General features: G+C 53.9%; 3 protein-coding genes across 8 annotated transcripts in view; 1 reads left to right on the forward strand and 2 right to left on the reverse strand.

Moving 5' to 3' along the window:
• The window catches only part of LIMS2 (LIM zinc finger domain containing 2), a 39245-nt gene extending 19633 nt beyond the window's left edge, over positions 1-19612 (forward strand). For all 6 annotated transcript variants that reach the window (XM_079130515.1, XM_079130513.1, XM_079130512.1 and 3 more), the window contains exons 2-10: positions 1995-2154; positions 4279-4345; positions 4592-4712; positions 15276-15425; positions 16082-16232; positions 17142-17234; positions 17811-17859; positions 18032-18107; positions 18649-19612. In XM_079130515.1, coding sequence (XP_078986641.1) covers positions 1999-2154; positions 4279-4345; positions 4592-4712; positions 15276-15425; positions 16082-16232; positions 17142-17234; positions 17811-17859; positions 18032-18107; positions 18649-18796 — 1011 coding nt within the window. In that variant the 5' untranslated portion in view covers positions 1995-1998 and the 3' untranslated portion in view covers positions 18797-19612. The remainder of the gene's footprint in view (positions 1-1994; positions 2155-4278; positions 4346-4591; positions 4713-15275; positions 15426-16081; positions 16233-17141; positions 17235-17810; positions 17860-18031; positions 18108-18648) is intronic.
• On the reverse strand, positions 6614-20492 carry GPR17 (G protein-coupled receptor 17). The gene is made up of 3 exons (XM_079130493.1): positions 20031-20492; positions 11412-11499; positions 6614-8665 (listed from the first exon to the last, which is right to left on the reverse strand). Exons 1-3 carry the CDS (start codon positions 20191-20193, stop codon positions 7618-7620), a joined length of 1299 nt encoding a protein of 432 aa, XP_078986619.1. The 5' UTR covers positions 20194-20492; the 3' UTR covers positions 6614-7617.
• MYO7B (myosin VIIB) overlaps positions 20490-20987 on the reverse strand; it is a 72322-nt gene continuing 71824 nt past the window's right edge. Inside the window, exon 48 of the mRNA XM_079130545.1 lies at positions 20490-20627. Within this exon, the coding sequence (XP_078986671.1) occupies positions 20526-20627 (102 nt within the window). The 3' untranslated portion in view covers positions 20490-20525. The remainder of the gene's footprint in view (positions 20628-20987) is intronic.

Here is a 20987-nt window from a genome sequence, read left to right on the forward strand (position 1 = left end):
CTATCATGTCCCTATTATTGTGTTCCTCTGGTCTAAACATGGATAGAGCAGGTGACTTTGGTTTCCAAAACTCAGGATAGTCTGGGACCTTCAGAAGTCCAGCCTGCCTGGCAAGTTGCTGACTAGTCTTGTGGCCCTGTCCCTGCCACATGAGTCATAAGCAGAGAAGACAAGAGAGTTTCCAGTCTGTCTCTACGTGGCAGCAACCTGCTATAACACTCACAGCCCACAGCCCACACCCAGACCAGATGCAGCCCTCCCCGTCCCTACTCAGGCTCATCTTGTCTAAGGATCCTTCTTGCCCGTGTCAACATCCTTCAGGCTGGCTCCACCCACCCCATGGCTACAAGAGAACAGCTCTATAAAGACCACACTCCTCACTCAAGCATTCTTTAATGCTTAACTAAGGGTGAGTAATGGATGGCATTCAGACCCTGGGAGGCAAAACAGGTTGAAAAACTATCCTTAAAGGCAATGAGCTCGTGACATGCCGCTCAGTGCTACATCCAAGGCAGACATCATCAATCAATTACATCACTGAAGAAACCCAGTCCCTCTTTGCCCACCCTTCCAGACAGGCACCAACAATCCATGGGAGTTGACACTTGAGACAGAACCTATTTGGTGCCCTTCTAGCCAAAAGTATGAGTGTCAGGAATTTGGAAGGTCATAAAGGATGGTGTGGGGTGTTGGGGCTTCATGGTAACTATACTTTTGAGTCTGACCAGCCTCCTGGTCAGACCTCAGGGCCTCTGAACTGGGAGTGTGGGCTGGTTTGGTGTAGTCCTCTTTACCCACAGGGACATGTTCAAAGACCCCCAGTAGATGCCTGAAAACTTGGATAGTACCAAGCCCCCAAAATGCCATTTTTTCCTACACTGTACATATACACAGTATACACTGGACACACTGGCAGAGGGACGATTCATGTCCAGGATGAGACACAGAGCAGGGTGGTATGAGATTTCATTACAATACCTGGAGTGGCACACGATTGAAAACCTAAGAATTATTTCTGGAATTTTCTTTCATTCATCTTTTTTTTTCTTTTCAGTGCTAGGAATAGAAATCAGAGCACATGCGAGGCAAGTGCTCTACTACTGAACTACCCCCTCAGTTTAGAATTTTCTGTTTTCTACTATTTTCAGACCATGGTTAAAACCACAGAAAGCAAAACCACAGATAAGGGGAGTCTACTGTGGTTCAGTTTGGGTTCCATTCCTCCCAAGGGGAAGCCACCATGGATGAGGGAAGCCAACCCCAACCATACCCCAAAGAGTCACACTTTAGACTTCACAATAGAGGTTTCTGTGGCAATAGTTGATTTGAAACTAACTCATGGTACAGAGAAAGGAACCTCTGACATCTGACAATTTGCATTCAAATCCAGACTCTCTTTTTTTAATACCTGCTGTGTGAGTTTGTATGAGTTACTTAACTTCTCTGAGTCTTAGGCCCATCATCTGGAACAATAGTAGCTTTGGAGGTTCCTTGAGAATTAAATAGGAGTGAGACTACAAAGCCTGAATCTTGGTTATATTCTATACCTGAGACTTATTCCCTCAGGAAGAGGGTTTCTTTTCTAATCTAGGTTCTACCACCGCCCACTGTGGACCTTGGACTGTGCTCACTCTCTCCGTGCTCTGCTCCTTTAGCAGTAGAGATCGAGATCCTAGGCTGGCCTTGTAGGGTTGGGGTTACCTTGTGGGAAATGCACCTTGCAGTCTCTGGCCCATGCTGGTGTTTAGCATGTCTTCACGAGTAGTCATGGGGGCGTGTGTGGCCAGCTGTGCTGGGTGACCCAAGCTGGGGCCAGGTGGCTTGGCTTCAACCTGGTGGTACCTGGAAGGTGGTGAGGGTGATTTTCATATCTCAGAAAGCCATTTCAACCTTTTAAGAAGCTGGTGCATCTGCCGAGCGCAGCCTTCCCTTCGGACCTGCTCCATCTGACCCTCCCCAGACCTGACCTCCCTCCTGTTCCCCTCTCCCTCCAGCAACATGTCGGACGCCTTGGCCAACGCGGTGTGCCAGCGCTGCCAGGCCCGCTTCGCCCCCGCGGAACGCATCGTCAACAGCAACGGGGAGCTGTACCACGAGCACTGCTTCGTGTGTGCCCAGTGCTTCCGGCCGTTCCCCGAGGGGCTCTTCTATGAGGTGAGGATGCTCTGAGGCAGTAGGACACTCAGCCCACCCCTTGGGAACCTGTGGCTGACCAGTGATGGGTCTTGAGTTGCACCCGTGTGGGCCTGTCTCTCACCTGTGAAATTTGAGCCATGCGAGTGACTTCACAGCCTCCTCTGGGCAGGGACTGGGCCTGCTCTGGTGGTAGAGGAGCCTGCCCTCATGGCACTTGCCCTCTGTTGGGAACAGACAGTACATTGGTCCAACTGTGGTGCCAGTGCTTTGGTAGTAAGGAGGTGGGTGATCAGGGAAGATAATGTTTGAGCAGATGGGGGAGCCACACACGCGTCTGCAGATAGAACACTCACAGGGGGCATAGTGTGTGCACATGCCCAAGGTGGGGGATGCGGGGGTATTTAGGGAACAGTAGGAAGGTCATAATGGAAGCAGAGGGAACAAGTGGGAGAGTGGCAGGAGATGGGGACAAAGAGGTGGATCTCCTTTGGCCCATTAGGGTCATGTAGAGCCTTAGGCTTCTACTATGCAAGAACCTGGAGTCGGAACAGAGGAGTCACACCATCTGGCTGATCTTGGAAAATGACCCCTCTGGTTGCTGTGCTAGGGGAGACTGTCAGGGGGCCAGGGACCGAAGCTGGGAGACCAGGTGGGACCAAGAGCTGGATTATTACAATGGTCCAGATAAAAGTGAAGGGGCCTCAACTGGCTCTCACTGGCTCATAAGAGGAGGTTGTTAGATCTTCAATCCTGCAAACTGATTATTTAATAGTCATTATTAAAAAATTAAATTGTAGAAATGTATAGTGAGTAAACATTTTATTAAAAACAAAGGTGACAAATCCGTAAAACTCCCTACTTCCTAATTATTTTGTTACATTTTACCATCATCTATGCTTCTGAGGTTATTATTGTACCTGCGTGGCAGCCAGCGCTGTCTCAAACTTTTTTTCTGTGTGTGTGGTGCTGGGGATCGAACCCAGGGCCTTGTGCTTGCAAGACACGCACTCTATCAACTGAGCTACATCCCCAGCCCTGCCATGTCGTCTTGACTGCATCAGTATCGTGTTGGCAGCTGGGGATTACTGTGGGGGGATGTTTTCACCAACTCTGTGCATCAGGGCCCCCCTCCACACCACAGAGAGCTAGCTGTTACACACTTACCAGCACACCAGTGGCAGTGACAGTGGAGGTGGGGACCAGGACTGGGGACAGATGCTGGGTGTATTTTGAGGATCTGAAGGGACTGGCTGGTGGATGTGGGTATGCCATCTGCCTTGAAAAGTTGCATTCTCATGGTGCCTTCTGTTCTCCTGGGAAGTGCTGGCCAGCTATAGAGGCAGCAGGAGGAATAGACAGAGTTCTGCGGGGCCATGTGCCTAGAACAAAGCCTGGTATACAGTAGGCACTCAGGAGGCATCACTGCAGAATGAACTTAAACCTCTATTGCCTCCCCAGGTCACTGGGTAGGGCTGCAGTCTAATAGGCACTCATTATAGAAAATGGAAAAGCCAAATTTTCAAACAAGAAAAAAATTGTTAAGAGAAAGGGAGACAGAGGCATTCTGCATGCTTGGTCCTCACTGCCAAAAAGTGGCTCCCCAGCAGTGTCCACACCCACTGATCACAGGACTCAGTTGTTCTCCCTGTGCCTCCATTCCTGCACTCCCTCTCCTGCCCCCAGACCCTCCTGTGTTCCCTTTTTTTCCCTCTTCACTATCTGCCTCTTTGTGTGATCTCTGGACCTTGTGTGACCTTTTTCGTACAGAAAGGATACAGGAAATAGGGCAAAGTGATGCATATAATTCAAACTTGACCTCATTCTGTCCCAGCTTAAGTGCCTACCTGCAGTCTGGCCTGTTCTCAGGACCCACAGGGCCACGATTCTTAACACACAGCAGTGGCCTTCTGACAGCTGGCCTTGGCCACTTCTGCAGTTCCTTCTGAGGCCCCTTACTTTGTACCTCTTTGTATCACATGGCCCAACGCCCTGCTCTGGCTTCTGGAAGGCCCTCCTCTCAGTACCACATCTATCCATCCCTGAGGTCAGGTCCTGACCCAACAAAGGTAGGGGTGAGGGTGGGGCAGGAGGTTCATGAAAATGATGGGTGATTTATTTGTCTTGTCTGTGGCCCATTTGCAGTTTGAGGGCCGGAAATACTGCGAACATGACTTCCAAATGCTGTTTGCTCCGTGCTGTGGATCCTGTGGTAAGTCCTGTGCTGCCTGGGAGGTGGACAGGCTAGGGCACAGTGGTGGGATGCCCACAGTCCTGGCCCTTCCCTGACCACTTGCCTTGTCTCTGAGCATCACCCTTCAAGCCCCCTGCAGGCACTGCCTTCCTATGCTGCAGACAAGGCTTCTTGGACCAGGCTGAGATTGGAGGAGCGCTAGTATGGACAGGGCTTGGCAGGAGCCACATCCTGCCCAGCAAGCAGGGACCTCTCCTCTTCCAGGCGAGTTCATCATTGGACGAGTTATCAAGGCCATGAACAGCAACTGGCACCCGGGGTGCTTCCGCTGTGAGCTGTGTGATGTGGAGCTAGCTGACCTGGGCTTTGTGAAGAACGCAGGCAGGTGAGGAGGGCTGCTTGCCATAAGTGGCACAGGCTGAGCACCAGGCACCTCCCAGGCTCCTTGGCCTGTACTGATGTGGCTGCCAACTCACTTTTGCACCCCCAAGGCGGTAAGTGCAACCACTAGTTTATAGGTGAGGAGTGAGGCTGCAAAGACTGAGGGGTGAGGGGCAGGACTCACCCTGGCCTTGGCAGTTCTCCTCACTGACGGCCAGCAGACAGTGGGGACAAAAGCCCTTGAGCACTGCCATGAGATGACAGTGGATGGGTAAGGAGCTCTGAGTTGAGCTAATACCCCCCTGGAGCTGACCCCAGCATGCTGACCGCAGCTGTCTACATCCTCCAACTATAGACTCACATGACTGAAGTTCGCTGGAAAGAAATCACCCAAATTGGAGCCATAAACTCGTCTCGTCAGTGCTCAGGAACTCCCCATCTTCCAAGAAGGCTTACATTTCCCCCCACCCCTGCCTTTCCCCACTGCTGCCCTCTACACCCCTCCCCAGAGTGATGGTTTCACCTCCCTCCTCCCTGGGAACAAGCCCTGGGAGTTCCCCTGCCCCCTGCCTGCGTAGCCTGCAGCCCTTTCCAGTACACCTTTCGGCTCCACCCAGGAGCCCCTACCACCCTAGTGTGCTCCACATGGCCACCGTGGGGCCCTGCCAGGTCTTCTACTTGATCTCCCAGTGGCTCTCACTGCAATGCCCCTCCTTCAGCTGGAACTCCTCCTGTGTCATGTGTGTTCTCATGGTTCCCCCCAGCCTGTGGCTGTACCTGCTCATCCTACTCCCCTTGCCTCTCCTCTACTTTGTGCTTGACCCCTCATTGAAGACAGGCCAGAGACCCCTACATGGACTGTCTGGATAGTTAAGTGTACTACCCCAGACCTCTCCCTCCCTCTACTCAACTGTCCACACGGCTGTTCCGTGGGACCCCACCACTCATCCCAAATGCAAACAGTCCCAAACTGAGCTTCCAGCTGGTTGCAGTAGCACATGCTTGTAATCCCAGTGGCTTTGGAGGCTGAGGCAGGAGGATCGTAAGTTTGAGGCCAGTCTGCACAACTTAGCAAAACCTCGTCTCAGAATAAAAAAGGGCTGGGGATGTAGCTCAGTGGTGGAGTGCCCCTGGATTCAATCCCCATTATAAACAAAAACAAACTGCTGAACTCCACTGATGACCAAGTCTGCCTCTTCATGTCCCCACATCAGAAAAGGCAGCCCTGCCTCCAAGAGACCCCCTAGCTGTCCATCTGACTGCCACACCCTCTCCTGTATGGGCACTTGGTTCTCTGCAGCAGTACCTTCTTTGTCCCTTCCTGATGTGGCCCACGGTGATATTGCCCATTTGCTACTTCATGAGATAAACATGACCTCATGTCATTCTCCGTGTCTGCAGGGTGGGCACAATGCTTGGTGTTCTGCAGGTTGTCTGGGTGAGGGGCTGTGGGGGACTGACAGCACCATGCAGGAGCTGAAGGACAGTACTGTAGGCCCACTGTTGACCACTGGAGTCACCAGTCAGGTGTGAGCTTGGAGGGAGTCCTGTCCCCTCCTGAGCCAAGGTTTACACAGGGCCACTGTCCCACTCACTGGGGAAACTGGAAGAGGCCAAAAGTGCTTTGAAAAGTAGAATGCGATAGAAAAGTACAGTGTTGCTGTAATGACAGGGGACAGGACAGCAACTGGGGTGCTGAGTAATGAAAGTCCTTGTTTGGACCCTCCTGGCTCAGGCTGGCACCTGTAGAACTTGAGTCTGCATGGGGCAGACATACCATGGGGCCACCAGAACCTTGGCAAGGGAGTCCCTGCAGCTGCCTCAGCCTCTGCCTTGGTCATTCTTGGGTTGAAGGGAAGAGAAGTTCTGGGCAAGGTGTCATGTTTATCAAACACAATAGCCTCCTTCATCTTAAAAGTACAGTTTAGTTTATGATCAGTACAAACAAGTACAAAAAAGGACATGTTAGGGGGATGCACGCACACTACCAAGTGAAACAGCCTTAAACTGGACAGGCAGAGGCTGGTTGAATCCTCTTGGGAGGAAGTGGGACTCAGAATGTCCCTGCCAAGTCTGGATTAGCAGGATACACACCCAGCTCCTTGCCTGAGGTCAGTTCCTGGTGACTGTCCATCCATGCCATGTGCCTGAACAGGCCACCTTTTGCTGAGAAGTTCTAGGGATTGTCAGACCACAGGCGGGTCTCTGTGTGGTTTATAGCAGGCAGGATCAGGAAACTAGAGCTGAACTAATGTGCTCTGCAAACCATTTACTGCGTGTCACATAGCAACCAGTCTGAAATATACTTACAGCATTTACCTACAATTTATAGTCCATGCCCCCTAAATTCAGAAAGGGCTCATCCAGCAAAGGCACTGCAAAGGGAGCTCCTTATACCTTAGACATTGTCCCTACCCTTCCACCGAGATTTATGGATGCTCTTCTCCTGGGTCCTTTGCAGCCTGCCTTCTAGGCCTTTGTACATGGCCTCCCTGTTGTGCATTTCTGTAAAGAAGGAGGCTGGCAGTCTAGTAGGGAAAGAAAGACCCTCAGTGTTCTGAAGTTGTTCGTCTGGACCCCCTCCTCCTTTCCATGGGTGAACTCACTGAGTGTCTGGGAGCTGCTAGGAAGCAGAGCCAACAGTTCCTGCAGAGGGACAGCCTCTCGATCCCTATTGATTCTTCTCCCTTTTTAGGAGTTTTGTGTGGTTAAAACCCAGCTCCAGTCTGAGTGACCTGGAAGTTCAGACTTTTGGAGGGAGGAGTATGGACATGCTGAAATTTTAGGTTGTTTGCTCAGGGAGATTTGGGAGTGGACAGCCTTCTCTTTGCTGAGACCAGTGTCACATGCCCCAAGGGGACTATCCTCCTGCAACAGTCTGTGGCCAGCCCAGGGGCAAAGCCTTGGACTCACAGCTCTGACCTGGCACTCAGCGAACTCTCATTGGTTTTCCCTTCAAAGCTGGGGGGCGGACCCGTGAGCCTTTTGCCACAGAGCAAATTGCACAGGGCATGACGAAACTTCTCAGCCACAAAGAAGTACATGACGGGGTCAAGGGCCCCATTGAGACTGGTGAGACAGGAGGTGATGCGGTTTCCCAGGGCAAGGACACGCTGGGCAGTGCAGGAGGTCCCTCCACCCTGGTAGTGCAGCACATAGACAGAGCGGTGGACGTGGTAAGGCACGAAGCAGATCAGGAAGATGGCTAGCACCATGGCGATCATGCGGACAGCTTTGTTCTTGAGGCGCTTCTCCACGCGGGGGCCTTGTCTCAGGCTGCGGATGATCAGCAGGTAGCAGGTGACTGTTGTGACAAAAGGGAAGGTGAAGGCTACAGCAAGGGATGCGAGAGCGTGGTGGGAGGCCTTCTCTCTGTACAGCTGCAGGCAGACGACTGTGTGGTTGGTCTGTACCGTCTGTGGGCTGACCAACAGTGGAGCCATGGCCACGGCCACCACCACCCACAGGAAGGCACAGGCCAGGTGGGCATAGAGAGGCCTGCGCAGCTTGAGGGACTTGACTGGGTGTACAATGGCTAGGAAGCGGTCAGCGCTGATGCAGGTGAGGAAATAGATGCTGGCGTACATGTTGAGGTAGAAGAGGAAGCCGGTGAGTCGGCATGGGATTTCCCCAAATGGCCAGTGGTTCCCAGAGAAGTGATAGACGAGGCGGGTGGGCAGGACCAGCACACAGGACAAGTCGGCCACGGCCAGGTGCATCAGGAACACGTTGGCTGGGGTGCCTGACTTGTGGTCCCGGATGAAAAGCCACAGGGCCAGAGCATTGCCAACAAAAGCCAGGATGAAATCCAGGAGATAGAAGCAAGCGAACAGCATGTTCTCCAGGGGTGTCTCCTGCCCACATCGCTCGATGACCAGAGATGAGTTGTCGGTCAGACTTGGGGAGGCCACCTCGAGGCCATTCATGCTTTGGCTGGAGGCAGAGCTGGGGACAAACCTGGAGTGAACAAGCAAACAGGCCAGAGAGAGCCCAGGATAATGAATCTTTGCCCTCCAGAAGTCAGAAGTTAAGACCTCTGACTTCGGAACTTCCCATTCCCAACTGAGAGAAGCACAGCTGCTCTGAGCCCAGCATTACCGTGGGACTACTGAGAACTCTTGTGTCCATTTGGAGGTGACTGAGCATCAGAGGCATTTTGAATTTTAACAAAAGGCCAAAGCAAAACTGGGACTTGAAGCTTTCCCACTGTGTAGCTGTGTCCCTGCTGAAAGGGCCTGGGGCCAGTGGTGGGTGACCCGGAAATCTGCAGTCACTCCCCTCTTTGTACCTCACCTTGTACTCCCTGGGGGCAGGGAGGATGCAGTCAGCACTGCAGCGGGGAGGAGATGTGAGCTCCCACTGTGTGAGGCTCTGGAGGGCAGGGAAGGGCCCCACTTTTCTGTTCTGCCTTCAGGTGTGCCATCTGAATGGCAGAGGTGGCACACGAGGCCCCTGAGCCCACAACCAATGACTCCATGGGCTCTGTTTCTGAGAGCTGGTGCTCGAAGCCTGCCAGCTCCTTCAGCCTCGGTCTTGCCAGGTGAATGCTGCTCACCTCGAGTCCCAGGACCCTCCCTGATCAGCCTGCCTGGACCTTCTGGGCACTTGCTTAAGTGCAGAGAGCAGTGTCTCTGCTTTCTGCTCCCCCTGCTGGCCACTGACCACAGCTCCCTCAGCACCTGATCCTCAGGAGGACTTCACCAGGAATGCAGCAAGGGCCATGTCCTGGGAGGAAACCAGAGTCCTACTCTGTCCACCAGCATCTGGGCGTGGACTGAACCCACCAATTACATTTTGGACATCCTAATGGGTGGAGGCCTGGATTTAGGAGAACCTTGTGCTTGGACTTCAGGCCAGCAGGGTGTATTTTCCCACCAGATTGTTCCATAGTCAGGCTGTGGGATCTTTCTCAGGAGGTGAAGAGACTAAAGGAAGAGAGGCTGGCTAGGGTTTCCCTGCGGTGAGAGCCCTGCCGGTCTTGATAAGAAGTTGTTTTTACCTGGTAAAGCCCAGATCCTGGTAGGGTGCTCCCCACTCCTCCACAGCAGACAGAGAAATATGCTTCTGTCTTGATTTTAGTCCACTCAGGAGATACAAGAGAGAGAAGGGGAGTCCCAAACACCTTGTTTCTTTTGCCCAGAACTGAGATTTGTGGGTGTGGGCAGAAGAGGGCAGGTGATAGGGCCTGGCTATAGCCTACAGCCCAGAGTGGGGGCAGGAGACTGGCCTGGCTCAGGAGGCCAATGCTAACCCTGACTTCTCATCTTTGATCTGTTGGACCCCAGAGCTAGGAAGGGGCTGAGCTGGATGCCCTCCACCCTGGGCAGCCACTTGGACCTGGACTCTCTCTACAGTGCATTTGTTACCTGGTCCCTCCAGGAGGGCAGCTCACAGGTATGGCCCCCACCCTCACCCCCACCTGGCATGGTTAGGGTCTGCTTCCTCTTGTTTGCAGTGTTCTAGGAGATTGGCATCAGTCACACCATTTTACAAAGAAGGAAAACAGGCTTGGAATCTGCTTTCCTGCCTGAAGTCACATAGCAGGGGGCAGCGGCCCTGGATTTGGAAGTTGGATCAGGGAGATTCAGGGCTCTCAGGACAAACTACCTTGCCTCTGAAGACCAAGAGGCTCTATGGCCAGAGCCAGGAGTGTGGCTTGTCTCAGAGCTCATTCTGGAGGTGTCTCCAGCTCAACTCAATGTCTCCTCCTTAGGACCTGGCTGCAGGACTGGCCACCTAATTTTGGGGACCCAGTGTGAAATGAATATGTGTATCCCCTTACTCGAAAAGTTAATAATTTCAAGACATGACAGCAGAGCATTAAACCACTTGGGGCACCATGTGACTGCAGGGCTCATACCCCACAGCACTGGGTGGGCTGCAGCACCCTATTCTGCCTTGCCTTCTGCCAGCTGGCCTGGCATGTTGATGCTGCCTCAGCCTGCTGCCTGGCTTGGAGACTGCATGCACCTCACTCTCTCTGTGACTGAGATTTGGTTTTAAAACACATTCTGGCTTGTTTCTGTTTTGCTGCGATATCTCGTCCCATTTCTTTCACTCATTTGGGGAGTTGTGATGCTGGTTTTTGAAGTTTGAGCTAAGATCCTCTACTTCTTTTTCCTTTGTCCATGAGAAATTTGAGCCTCAGCCTGAATCTACTGGGTCCTCACGGCTCACTCTGCTCAGATAGTCACAGAACATGTGCTAAGAGCAGTGTGTGGAATATGGTCTGGTCCTGGGGCAGTTTGGACTCTCCATGGCTGCAGGTCAGATGAGCATGGAGGTCTTGGGCCTCCATGGAGGGGGCATATGGGCAGATGCAGCTGGAGGAGGAAGCCAGGGTGGCAGTGCTGTGGTTGGTAGTGGTGGTTTCCTGTACTTTGGGCACCTCTCCCTTCCTGGCCTGAATCTGGCTCTTCCTTGTGCTAAGGTAGCCTAGTGGCCAGCAGCATGGGTGCTGACTGTCATTGCAGCATGGGTCTGTGGGAAAGTCCCCTGTCCTTTATAAGCCCCCAACAGAGGGGCAAAAATACCACCTTGCAGGTTGTTGTGAGTTCCACTATGGTCAACCTTTACTATACCATTATCAAAGAGACAGGGACAAGAGATGCCCCATCTTCATCCAGCAGGGTTACTCCTGCACTGTGTTTGCTTCTGCTTGGCCCCTGGACTCCCCACCTGCCCGCCCCACCCTGCCCCTTACCTCTCACAGCTGGTCCAGGAGGAAGAGGCAGGAACCTGGGGTGGCAGGTGAGCTGTGGGTGGTGGCGTCAGCGGTGGCCTCAGAGCAGCTGTGGGTGGAAGGCGGCTATTTAAAGAGAGGAAGGGAGCCTGCAGCCTCTCTAGCCCTGAAAGGCCACTTCATTCATGATGGGTCCCTTGTGGGGTGGGCTGCTCCTTCGGCTGCCTCAGATGCAATGGGTCCGTGAATATTCCAGTGTCCCCAGCCTGTGCACCCCCCGCCCAGCTTGGCCACTGAGCGTCACAGAGGCTGAGTGTGTGACTGCCTTGGGAGCCTGGGAGTGGGTGAAGGCTGGGGCCGGGTGGGGGGCTCTGACTGAAACTGACAGACACAACGGGACATTTCAGAAGGGGATGGTTTTCTACTAATGGGGGGGGGGGGCAGGGAGGGGCCAGCTGCCATGGCAACAGGCCTGCGCTTCCAGGCCAGTGCTGGCTGGGTGGGAGGGGACATCATGAATGCAGAGAGGGTGGGAGGCTGAGGAGTCTTGTTTGGCGGAATGAGAGGGGATTCTTTCAGGACACTTGCTGTACGGTCCTTGTGTCCTGCCCTGTATAATTAGGCTCCGTTTGAGCATGTGGAATAAATCATGGCCTTTATGTGGAATCAGGCACAGCTGCAGGCTGCCTCATAATGGAGCGCTGTCTGTCCCGTGGGGATGCAGCTCAGTCCGGCAGGCCTAGCCCTCGCCTGTGTAGACTCTTCCTCTGCACAGAAGGATCATCAAGAGAGCCACCGTGTCCCACTGACCACTTGCTCTTAAGACCTTTCTCTGGTTTGCTTGAGGTTGGGGAGCATTTGGGTATTGCCAGTGGCCTCTCCCAAGGCTGAATGAACCAAACTCGTTTCTCTCCACCTTTGCAAAATACTTGGGGAACCAAATCAGCATCCTGGTTTGAAAAGACTTTTAAGTTTTTAAATAAAATATTTAAAACTGTATGTGGCTGGCATTTGGGGAGTGCCTACCATGTGTACTATCTGAAATTTACCTTTTTGCATAACCCTGTGCATCTGAATTATTGCCCCATTTTGTAAGCCAGGAATCTGAGGCTCAGAGAGGTGAAGTAACCTACTCAATGGTAAATGTCAGGAATTGACAGACCCAGAGTTTCAACCCAAGCATGTGTCACTCTAGAAGCTATGCTTTCCATGTGTTCTGTGTGGTTCTGTTTTTTTTTTTTTTTTTTTTTCCTATTAGGAGTGAATCCTGGGATGCTTAACCACTGAGCCACATCCCCAGTTCTTTTTTGTATTTCATTTAGAGACAGGGTCTCACTGAGTTGCTTAGGGCCTCGCTAAGGCTGAGGCTGGCTTTGAATTCTCAATCCTCCTGCCTCAATCTCCAGAGCCACTGGGATTACAGCTGGTGCCATTGTGCCCGGCTGTGTGTCTATTTTGCTGCTGCATCTTAATGCTAGAATTCTTAGGTTCCATTTGAATTCTACCTAGAAAAAAATTCCAAAGGTCCTCTTTGGATCTGGTACTGGGATTGGTTCTATCCTTCTGGGGTTCCTACAAGAGTGGCAGACTTCTATGCCCTGTTTATGAGCCAGTGGGGGTGCAGGTATCTGAGCCCGGGTACAGATCCCTTTCCTGCTGTGCCCTTGTGGGCTGTCTGGAAGAACTGACTCACACTGGTTGGAAATGTGGGTGTGTGCTGGGTGCAGTGGCACATGCCTGTCATCCCAGAAACTCGGGAGGCTGAGGCAGGAGGATTTTAAGTTCAAGACCAGCCTGGGGAACTTCTTCAGTCCTAGTCCCCAAATAAAAGATAATAAGGGTTGGGGATGTAGCTCAATGGTAGAGTGCCCCTGGGTTCAATCCCTGGTACCACACATACACACATGCGCGCGCGCGCGCACACACACACACACACACACACACACACACACACACAAAGAAAGAAAAGAAAAAAGAAATGTGGGTGAGTGAAATTGATGCCATTGGCATTTCTGGTCTCACAGACTTTCTTTTCCCTTCCCTTCCTCCTGACTTGCCCTTTCATTTCCTTAATGCTAGGGATTGAACCCAGTGCCTCACACATGCTAGGCAAGTACTCTTCCACTGAGCTACACCCCCACCCCATATCAATAGACTTTCTATTATAGAGGTGACTGCTCTTGGTGGCTTCAAGGGCACTGATCATTGCAATAAAATTTGGAAGTTGAGCTAATTTCTTTGAAATAGAGTTATTCTATATGGGTTGAACATTGTCCTCATGCTAAGGATTAATCACCAAAATTGGGAGTGGGGTTATGGGGAAGAGACTGGGACTGTGACAGAGAGAGACAGAGGCAGGGGGAGTGGACTGGTCACAGTGGGTGACTGGCTGAGTGGGGCGGATCAACCCCGGGCCAGATGTGGAGGTGGCCTCGGGAGGGGCTGGGGCATCCAGGGATTATGTTGATGAAGGCTGCAGCCAGAGGCCACATCTGTTGCCCACTGTGGGGTAGGGAGAGCCAAGGGTCCCCAGGCCAGCTTAGCCATGTTGTCACAGGGAGATGATGCCCACTGTCCTTCCCTTCTTGTATTGCACAGTCACTGTCACTTACATATTCAATCAACTGATCTTGACTCACTGCCCCATGCTGGGCACCCAGCGCCTGGTAGAGTCACAGTTGGGAGCCAGGCAGATGTTAGCGAGCAGTTCCCAGTACCTCGCTGGGGCACGCCAGCTGGGAAAATAAGATACCAGGGCACATGGAGAGCAGGGAGCTGCAGGATGGGGTCCAGACCCAAATAGAGGTAGCAGGTTTTGGGGTCCAGGCTGGGGACACTGAGCTGACTGTCCTGGCACCTGGAGACCACCCAATATAACCTGGCGGGGAGGTTTTAAATGAGAATCAATGCCTTATGTAAATTCCCAGCCTGTAAAAGGAGTCAACATTCCGGTTGCTGTTGTGGAGGTCTTAAGGGGGAAGGGGGCCCCTATGGACTGGGGACCCAGGAAGGAGGGCCTGGCTGCATCAGGAGCACTTTTATGTGGCAGGTGGGGATCAGAAGCAAGGGGTATTGGATTGCAGTCTTTGTCTGCCTTTGCCTGAGGACCCTGAATCTAAATTCTTGCCTCCTTTGAGGAAGAGGAAACAGAAACCATGTTGATTTCTCACTCAGTTGAGACCACAGCTGTTGGAGTAGCATCAGAAATGACTCTGAGGTCTTCACAAAAAAGACTCTGTGATGACAGTTCCTGGGTTTGGGGGCCTCCGTCTGACACAGCCGCACTTGTCTTTGGAGACAGAAAGTGCTTGTACATGTTAGGACCCCTTTTTATCTGGTGGACCCCAAAGGAAAGGATGAGCCAGTTGCATGGTCCTGTGCTCAGTGGTCACTCTGCTGGGCACAGTGGAATTTTAAAACTAACATTCACTATAGCTCCTCTTAGGACATTTGAAAAATGAAAGTAATTTTCCAGCAAATGTCAACTAAATGTTCTAGTCCATGTACTGTCCTAAGTTCAGGAAGAGTGGAAAGAAGAAACAGGATTTCCAGTCTTTTTCCTGAGCATAGGAGGCCATTCCTTTTAAAGGGTGCACCTCTAGCCTCCTAGACTTTTTTTTTTTTTTTTTTTTTTTTTTTTTGGCAATGCTGGAGATTGAACCCAGGGCCTCATGCTTATGAGGCAAGCACTCTACCAACTGAGCTATCCCCCAAGCCCAACAGCTTGCTTTTCTGTGTTCTGGGCTGAGCCTCATTGATGCCCCAAGGCTTTGGCTGAGGCTGCAGGCAGGGTCCTAGGCTCTCTTCTACAGGTGGCCTGGCTGTCTTGGGAGGAGAAGCAGGAGGTATTGATCTGTCCCTAACAATGCCCTCAACCTCCCACAGGCACCTGTGCCGGCCTTGCCACAACCGTGAGAAGGCCAAGGGCCTAGGAAAGTACATCTGCCAGCGGTGTCACCTGGTCATTGATGAGCAGCCCCTCATGTTCAGGAATGACGCCTACCACCCGGATCACTTCAGTTGCACCCACTGTGGGTAGGTACCTCTCCTGTCCCTGTGGTGGGGGTGGGTGGAGAGCCATGGCTGTCATGGAGCAGGGGAACCCCCACCTAGGGCAGTGATGAGGCAGGAGAGGTGAACCAGGTGGGCAGAGAGGGTGTCCAGACGGTGAGGTGCAGAGCTGCAGGGCAAAGGTAGAATGGGGATCAGGAAGTGGCTGGAGCTGGAAACTCCTTTCTCCAGGGCTCTGTTTAGGAGTACTTGGGACTTGGGGGACAAAAGAGGGTTTGTCGCTGGGCTGCAGAGACCATGGTTGAGAGAGCAGAATAGCGAGAGTGAAGTTGTTGCTGGGACGAGGAGTTACTCTCTCCAGTCTCTTCTGGTCCCTTTCGTGCCTGTCCCAGACACCCAGTCTGGTTTGGAGGAGGAGGGGGTCTGAGAACAGACCTGCTTCTCAAAGGGCTGATGGGGCAGAACACAGGGGCCCTTCTGCCAGGCCTGTGGGGGAATTCTGTGCTCCAGGGCCTGTCTGGGGTTCACACAGGAAGTCTCCAAAGAGACCAAAGATCAGAGATTTGCCGGCTCAGCCTGAGAGGAGCCTTTCAAGGCACAGTGCCTTTGAGCTGGAGAGGCTGGAGTGACCCTGCAAAAGGGCAGGGGTGGCACCTGGGGGACTCTGTGCTGTCTTCCAGGAAGGAGCTGACTGCTGAGGCCCGTGAGCTGAAGGGTGAGCTCTACTGCCTACCTTGCCATGACAAGATGGGTGTTCCTATCTGCGGGGCCTGCCGCCGGCCCATTGAGGGCCGTGTGGTCAATGCGCTGGGCAAGCAGTGGCACGTGGAGGTGAGATTGGCAGTAGTATGAGGCTTCAGGTTGCGGGGTGCCCCCATTGACAGCCCCGCTTCACATCCCAGCCCATGCCATGCTCCGACTCCCAGCGAGGACCATCCTCTGGCTGCTCCCTCTCCTTGTGCATGGTCAGAGGCCAGAGCTGTCCACAGGAGCCAAAGACCTCAGCCCACAGGTCATGATCAGGCAGCCATGCTCACCTTCCCTCTCTCACCTCCTGCTTTTCAGAGTATTCTGGAGTCTGGAGAAAAGCTTGGGCATAGTCTGCTAAAGGCACCCTGAGGGGTAGTGGTTGGCAAAGTCAGCTGTGTGCAAAGTCTCAAGGAGACACGGCACTGGTGGGCTCCTCAGGTGTGCACACTTGGGTCAGCTGGAGCTCTCACCCCTGGACTGAGGGCTTTAATATTCTTACAGACACATTTGGAAAGGAAGTTTGTGTTCCCCAGGGGCCTGGTCATCTGTGTCCAGAAACTGTGAATTGGGTGACCTCTTTGAGAAGGTCCTGTGAGAGACTGTGGGCCATGCTGTCCTGACCCAGGCCCTGGCCTGCACCCCCCCTGGGGAGAGTATATCCTCATATGTAGAATGGGATAAAACTGCTTCTCAGTGACCCTATGTTTGTGGAGGACACCGCAGGTGCACCCTGCTGACACCAGGGCGGCTCCCGCCTGTGAGGAACCACCACACCACAGCACCTTGCCAGCTCCTGGCTTCTTGGGCTGAGGTTGCCGAGGGGAGCCCCAGACTGGGAGAGGATGTTGATGAGGGGTGTCACTGTGTTCAAGGAGGACCTGGGAGTTGTCAGCCCCTCTGCCCTGCTGTGAACCCCACCTTCCCTCTGCTTCCTATCCTGGGGTCACTGCTCTAGCTCTGCCACCTCCCCACAAACCTCTCTCCTCCCAGCACTTTGTCTGTGCCAAGTGTGAGAAACCATTCCTGGGGCACCGGCACTATGAGAAGAAGGGCCTGGCCTACTGTGAGACCCACTACAACCAGGTAGGGCCAGAGGGGCAGAGCCCGCAAGGACCCAATCTGGATAGATGGCTGGGGGCCCCAGGGAGGCTGAGGGAGGTGAGCTGGGGCTGTGAGCAGGAGAGGCTGTGGGCAGTGCCCTGGGAGCCTGCTGAGGGGCTGAGGCCAGGCCCATATGCTCAGGCCTGACTCCCAGCTTAGGGACTTGAGACATGGACAGCTTTCTCTACTCAATGTCCTCATTTGAAAACTCTGCCCTCGTGGCCCATATCAGTTGTGAGGACCCAACCAGATGACAATGTGAGGTACTGGGCATGTGGGGTGATGTAGTCAGCCTCCTCTTCCTCTCCTCCTCTATCCACTGCTCTGGTGGATAGGTGGGGAAGGCCCACACTCTCCCAGGAGCAAGAGTGCTTTTAGGGAGCAATGCCTCAATTTGTGGCCCTTCCCAGGGGATGACTTTAATGGGCCAGGTGCCCTCACCTCAGGCCTGAGGCTGTGCCCTGGTGGGAAGGGCTCAGGGAATGCCCAAGAGTGGCCATTTTGGGAGGCCCTAGCCTGGGGTCTGGAGCCCGCACTGATACCCTGCTCTGTCCACAGCTTTTTGGGGACGTCTGCTACAACTGCAGCCATGTGATTGAGGGTGATGGTGAGGCCCCTCTGTCCCTGAGTCCTTCTCCCCACCCCTACCCGTCTCTCCAGCTCTCCCTCCCTCCAGGCTGTGGGTTCTGCAGCTGCTGGCCCAGCTGGCTCTGGCTTTGCACAGCTGGGCCCTCAGCTGGCCTCAGTGGGGCCTGCTAAGCCCCCTTCTGCTCTCACAGTGGTGTCTGCCCTCAACAAGGCCTGGTGTGTGAACTGCTTCTCCTGCTCCACCTGCCACAGCAAGCTCACCCTGAAGTGAGTCAGCCCGCTGCCTCCCACCTGGTGGGGCATCTGATGGGGGCTTTCTGTCGGTCCTTTCCTTTCTCATCCTGTCTTCCCTGCACATGGTTGTGGTCAGGCCCTGGGGATGCCAGGGGCAGCCCAGGCAGATGGGGACAGGTTCAGGGACTCCAGGGTATGGTGAGGGAAGGAGTAACACACCCACAAGGACTCTTAACTCTTGGGAGGGAAGAGCATTCCAGCTCAGGGAATAGCATCTGAAAGACAAATGTGTCAGGGAAGCCTGGATGGGTGTGGGATGGCTGGGGATGTGAGAAGTGATTTGGAGTCCAGACTTCCAAGGGAAGTAGGGCACCATAGAGGGTTCTGGAGGGTCAGACTCCTAGAAGCGTGTAGGAGGGAAGGAGACCTTAGGCCCATCTCCTCATCCCCTGTGCACTCTGGCCGGAAGCAGGCCCTTACTGGCTGGGGAGGCTGAGGGAAGCATTTTCCTCTGCCTCCCGTCACCATCTGGGTTCAGGGTCAATGGGGCATGGACTGCTGGCTTCATCCCCAGGAACAAGTTTGTGGAGTTCGACATGAAGCCTGTGTGTAAGAAGTGCTATGAGAAGTTCCCACTGGAGCTGAAGAAGCGGTTGAAGAAGCTCTCAGATCTGACCTCCCGCAAGGCCCAGCCCAAGTCCGTGGATGTCAACTCTGCTTAAAGGCTTCCTGCCTCCTACGCCACAGAACCCCTGGATCCCCGGGTGCCTGGCTCCCTCCTCCTGGCCGCCTCCCACTTCTGTTTTCTACTCTTCCCTCATTTCCTTCTCAGCCTCTTTCCCTGTCTTTTTCGCCCCTCTCTTACCACTCGTCATGGTCCCCCTTCCCATTCCTTTGTCTATGTGTGCTCCAACATCTTTCTCCTTTGCCAGTTCTCTCCTTTCTCTTCTGTGTGGAGGCCTGACCCACACCTGACAGCCACTTCCACCTATGCCCATGACCTCCAGGGATAGGAGCAAACTGGAGCCAGGGACACCTGACCCTTGCTTGGACCCTATCCTACCCTAAACTGGCCTCTCCTGCTCTGCAGGGGTCTTCTTGGCACCCACTCTCGTGTAGAGCCTCAGCCTGAGTGGCACGTGGGGCACCCACGACCATCATGCCCAGGCAGATGGAGGCTTCTGGGGCTGGGGAAACCACTCTCCAATCCCTCAGTCACCTACTCAATTGCATAGGGTCCCTGTACTCATACTGGGCCACCCTCACCCACGAACCAGCTAGAGGGACATGGCCCCACTCCCTCTATTACTCCAGGAGGCCTTTCTGAAATCTTGTCTTGCCCCACTCCTCAAGTTGTGGTTCCTCTCTTCTCAAACTCAGGATCTGTGTTGAGCCTCTGGGCACGGCCTGGGGGCCAGGAGGTGGCAGGATGAGGGGTGGCTCATTCCCACTTCCAGGGAGGACCCTTCCTCCATGGCCAGAGTAGACCTGGCTGTGGGGCTCACATTTGCACAATGAAGGCTTATTTGCATGCTCACCATGGCCTGTGTGGTTTGTGGCAGCAGGGGTGAAGGAAGTGGGGGTCTCTGCTCCTATGGACCCACTGCTGCTGGGGTTACTAAACAGTTGGAAAGACAGACACCAGATAGGCAAGCAGAAGTCGGGAGGGACCCAGCCCTGTCCCAGGCCAGGCAGTCATCGGGGCTCAGAGACAAGGCTAGCCAGGAACCCTCAGGCAGTCAGGGTGGCTGTGCCTATGTACACTGGGCTGTTAGGTATAGTGGGGTCTCTGAGGCAGGTGGGGGGTGACCCAGGTCTCCAAGGCCTGCATCCAGCTCTACCATTGCCTGGGCACAGCCTGGCCTTAGCATAATTAGCCACCCAAGAGCATGCTGGCCCCCCATGCACCTCCATCCCAGCCCTCCTGGAAGCAGTGCACACATCCTTGTGTCTTACCGTGGGGGAAGAAAAAAGTGCAGAGGGGCCTGGAAGGAGGACTCTCCGTGCATACCCTCTCCCCAGTCTGAAAACAGGAAGGAAGGGCGGGCAGGAGGGAGCAGGAGGGAAGAAAGAAGGAGAAAGGGCACATGAGGTCATTCCTGGGGAATGCAGTTGTCATCCAGTTTCCTGGAGAAGTCGCAATGTTCTTTGCTTTTTCTGGAAGAGACGCTGTGGGGGTCAGTACTTCCCAGGCCTGCTGTCCACCTGGCGCTCCACCTGTTACCTCACACTTTCCACTGCTCCATGAATTTTTATTAAATGTTCAGGGGAGGGGTTCTCTCAGTCATCTTGCATTAGCCTGGAGACCAGAGAGCTTCTCTGGCTTCCATGGTCAGCACTCAGGAGAGGGGCCATCTGGGGTGCTGAGGGGAGTGGGGCATGTGGAGGGCACAGGCAGGGCACCGGCCCTGAGCTTGTACCCTGAGGGATCCTAAATTGGGAGGGTGGCTATTAGGCGTTGGCCAGGGCTGGGGCCCGGGGCCCCCTTTGTTTGTTCATAGCACTCAGCAGCTGTTGCACGTATGATGTCAGCAGGTCATCCATCTTGTAGCCCTGGACAAGGACAAGGTTGGGTCAGAGGCTGTGAACACAAAGAGGGGAGGTGGGGTCTTGGACTTGGGGACGTGGTGGCATCCAATATCTCTGCTGCAGTCAGACAGTGGGGAAGGAGGGCCCAGCTCCTGGGGTCCCTGCTGTCCTGTTGGGCCCAATTCCCCTCCATGCCTCCCCCCTGGGCCACACTGCCTGGAGCCCTGCTATGAGGCCTTGCACAATGGCTGCTCACTGCTGGCCTGGGTGCACCCAATCTCCCTGTAGGGCCCACCCTAGTCCTGAGCACCTGATCCCTCATGAGGTGAGGGCAGGAAGACCAATTCTTGGTGCCCATGGGTGCTGTTTATCTGGGTGGGAGAC

Source organism: Sciurus vulgaris, assembly GCF_902686455.1.
Source record: "Sciurus vulgaris genome assembly, chromosome: 3".
Classification (NCBI taxonomy): Eukaryota; Metazoa; Chordata; class Mammalia; order Rodentia; family Sciuridae; genus Sciurus; species Sciurus vulgaris.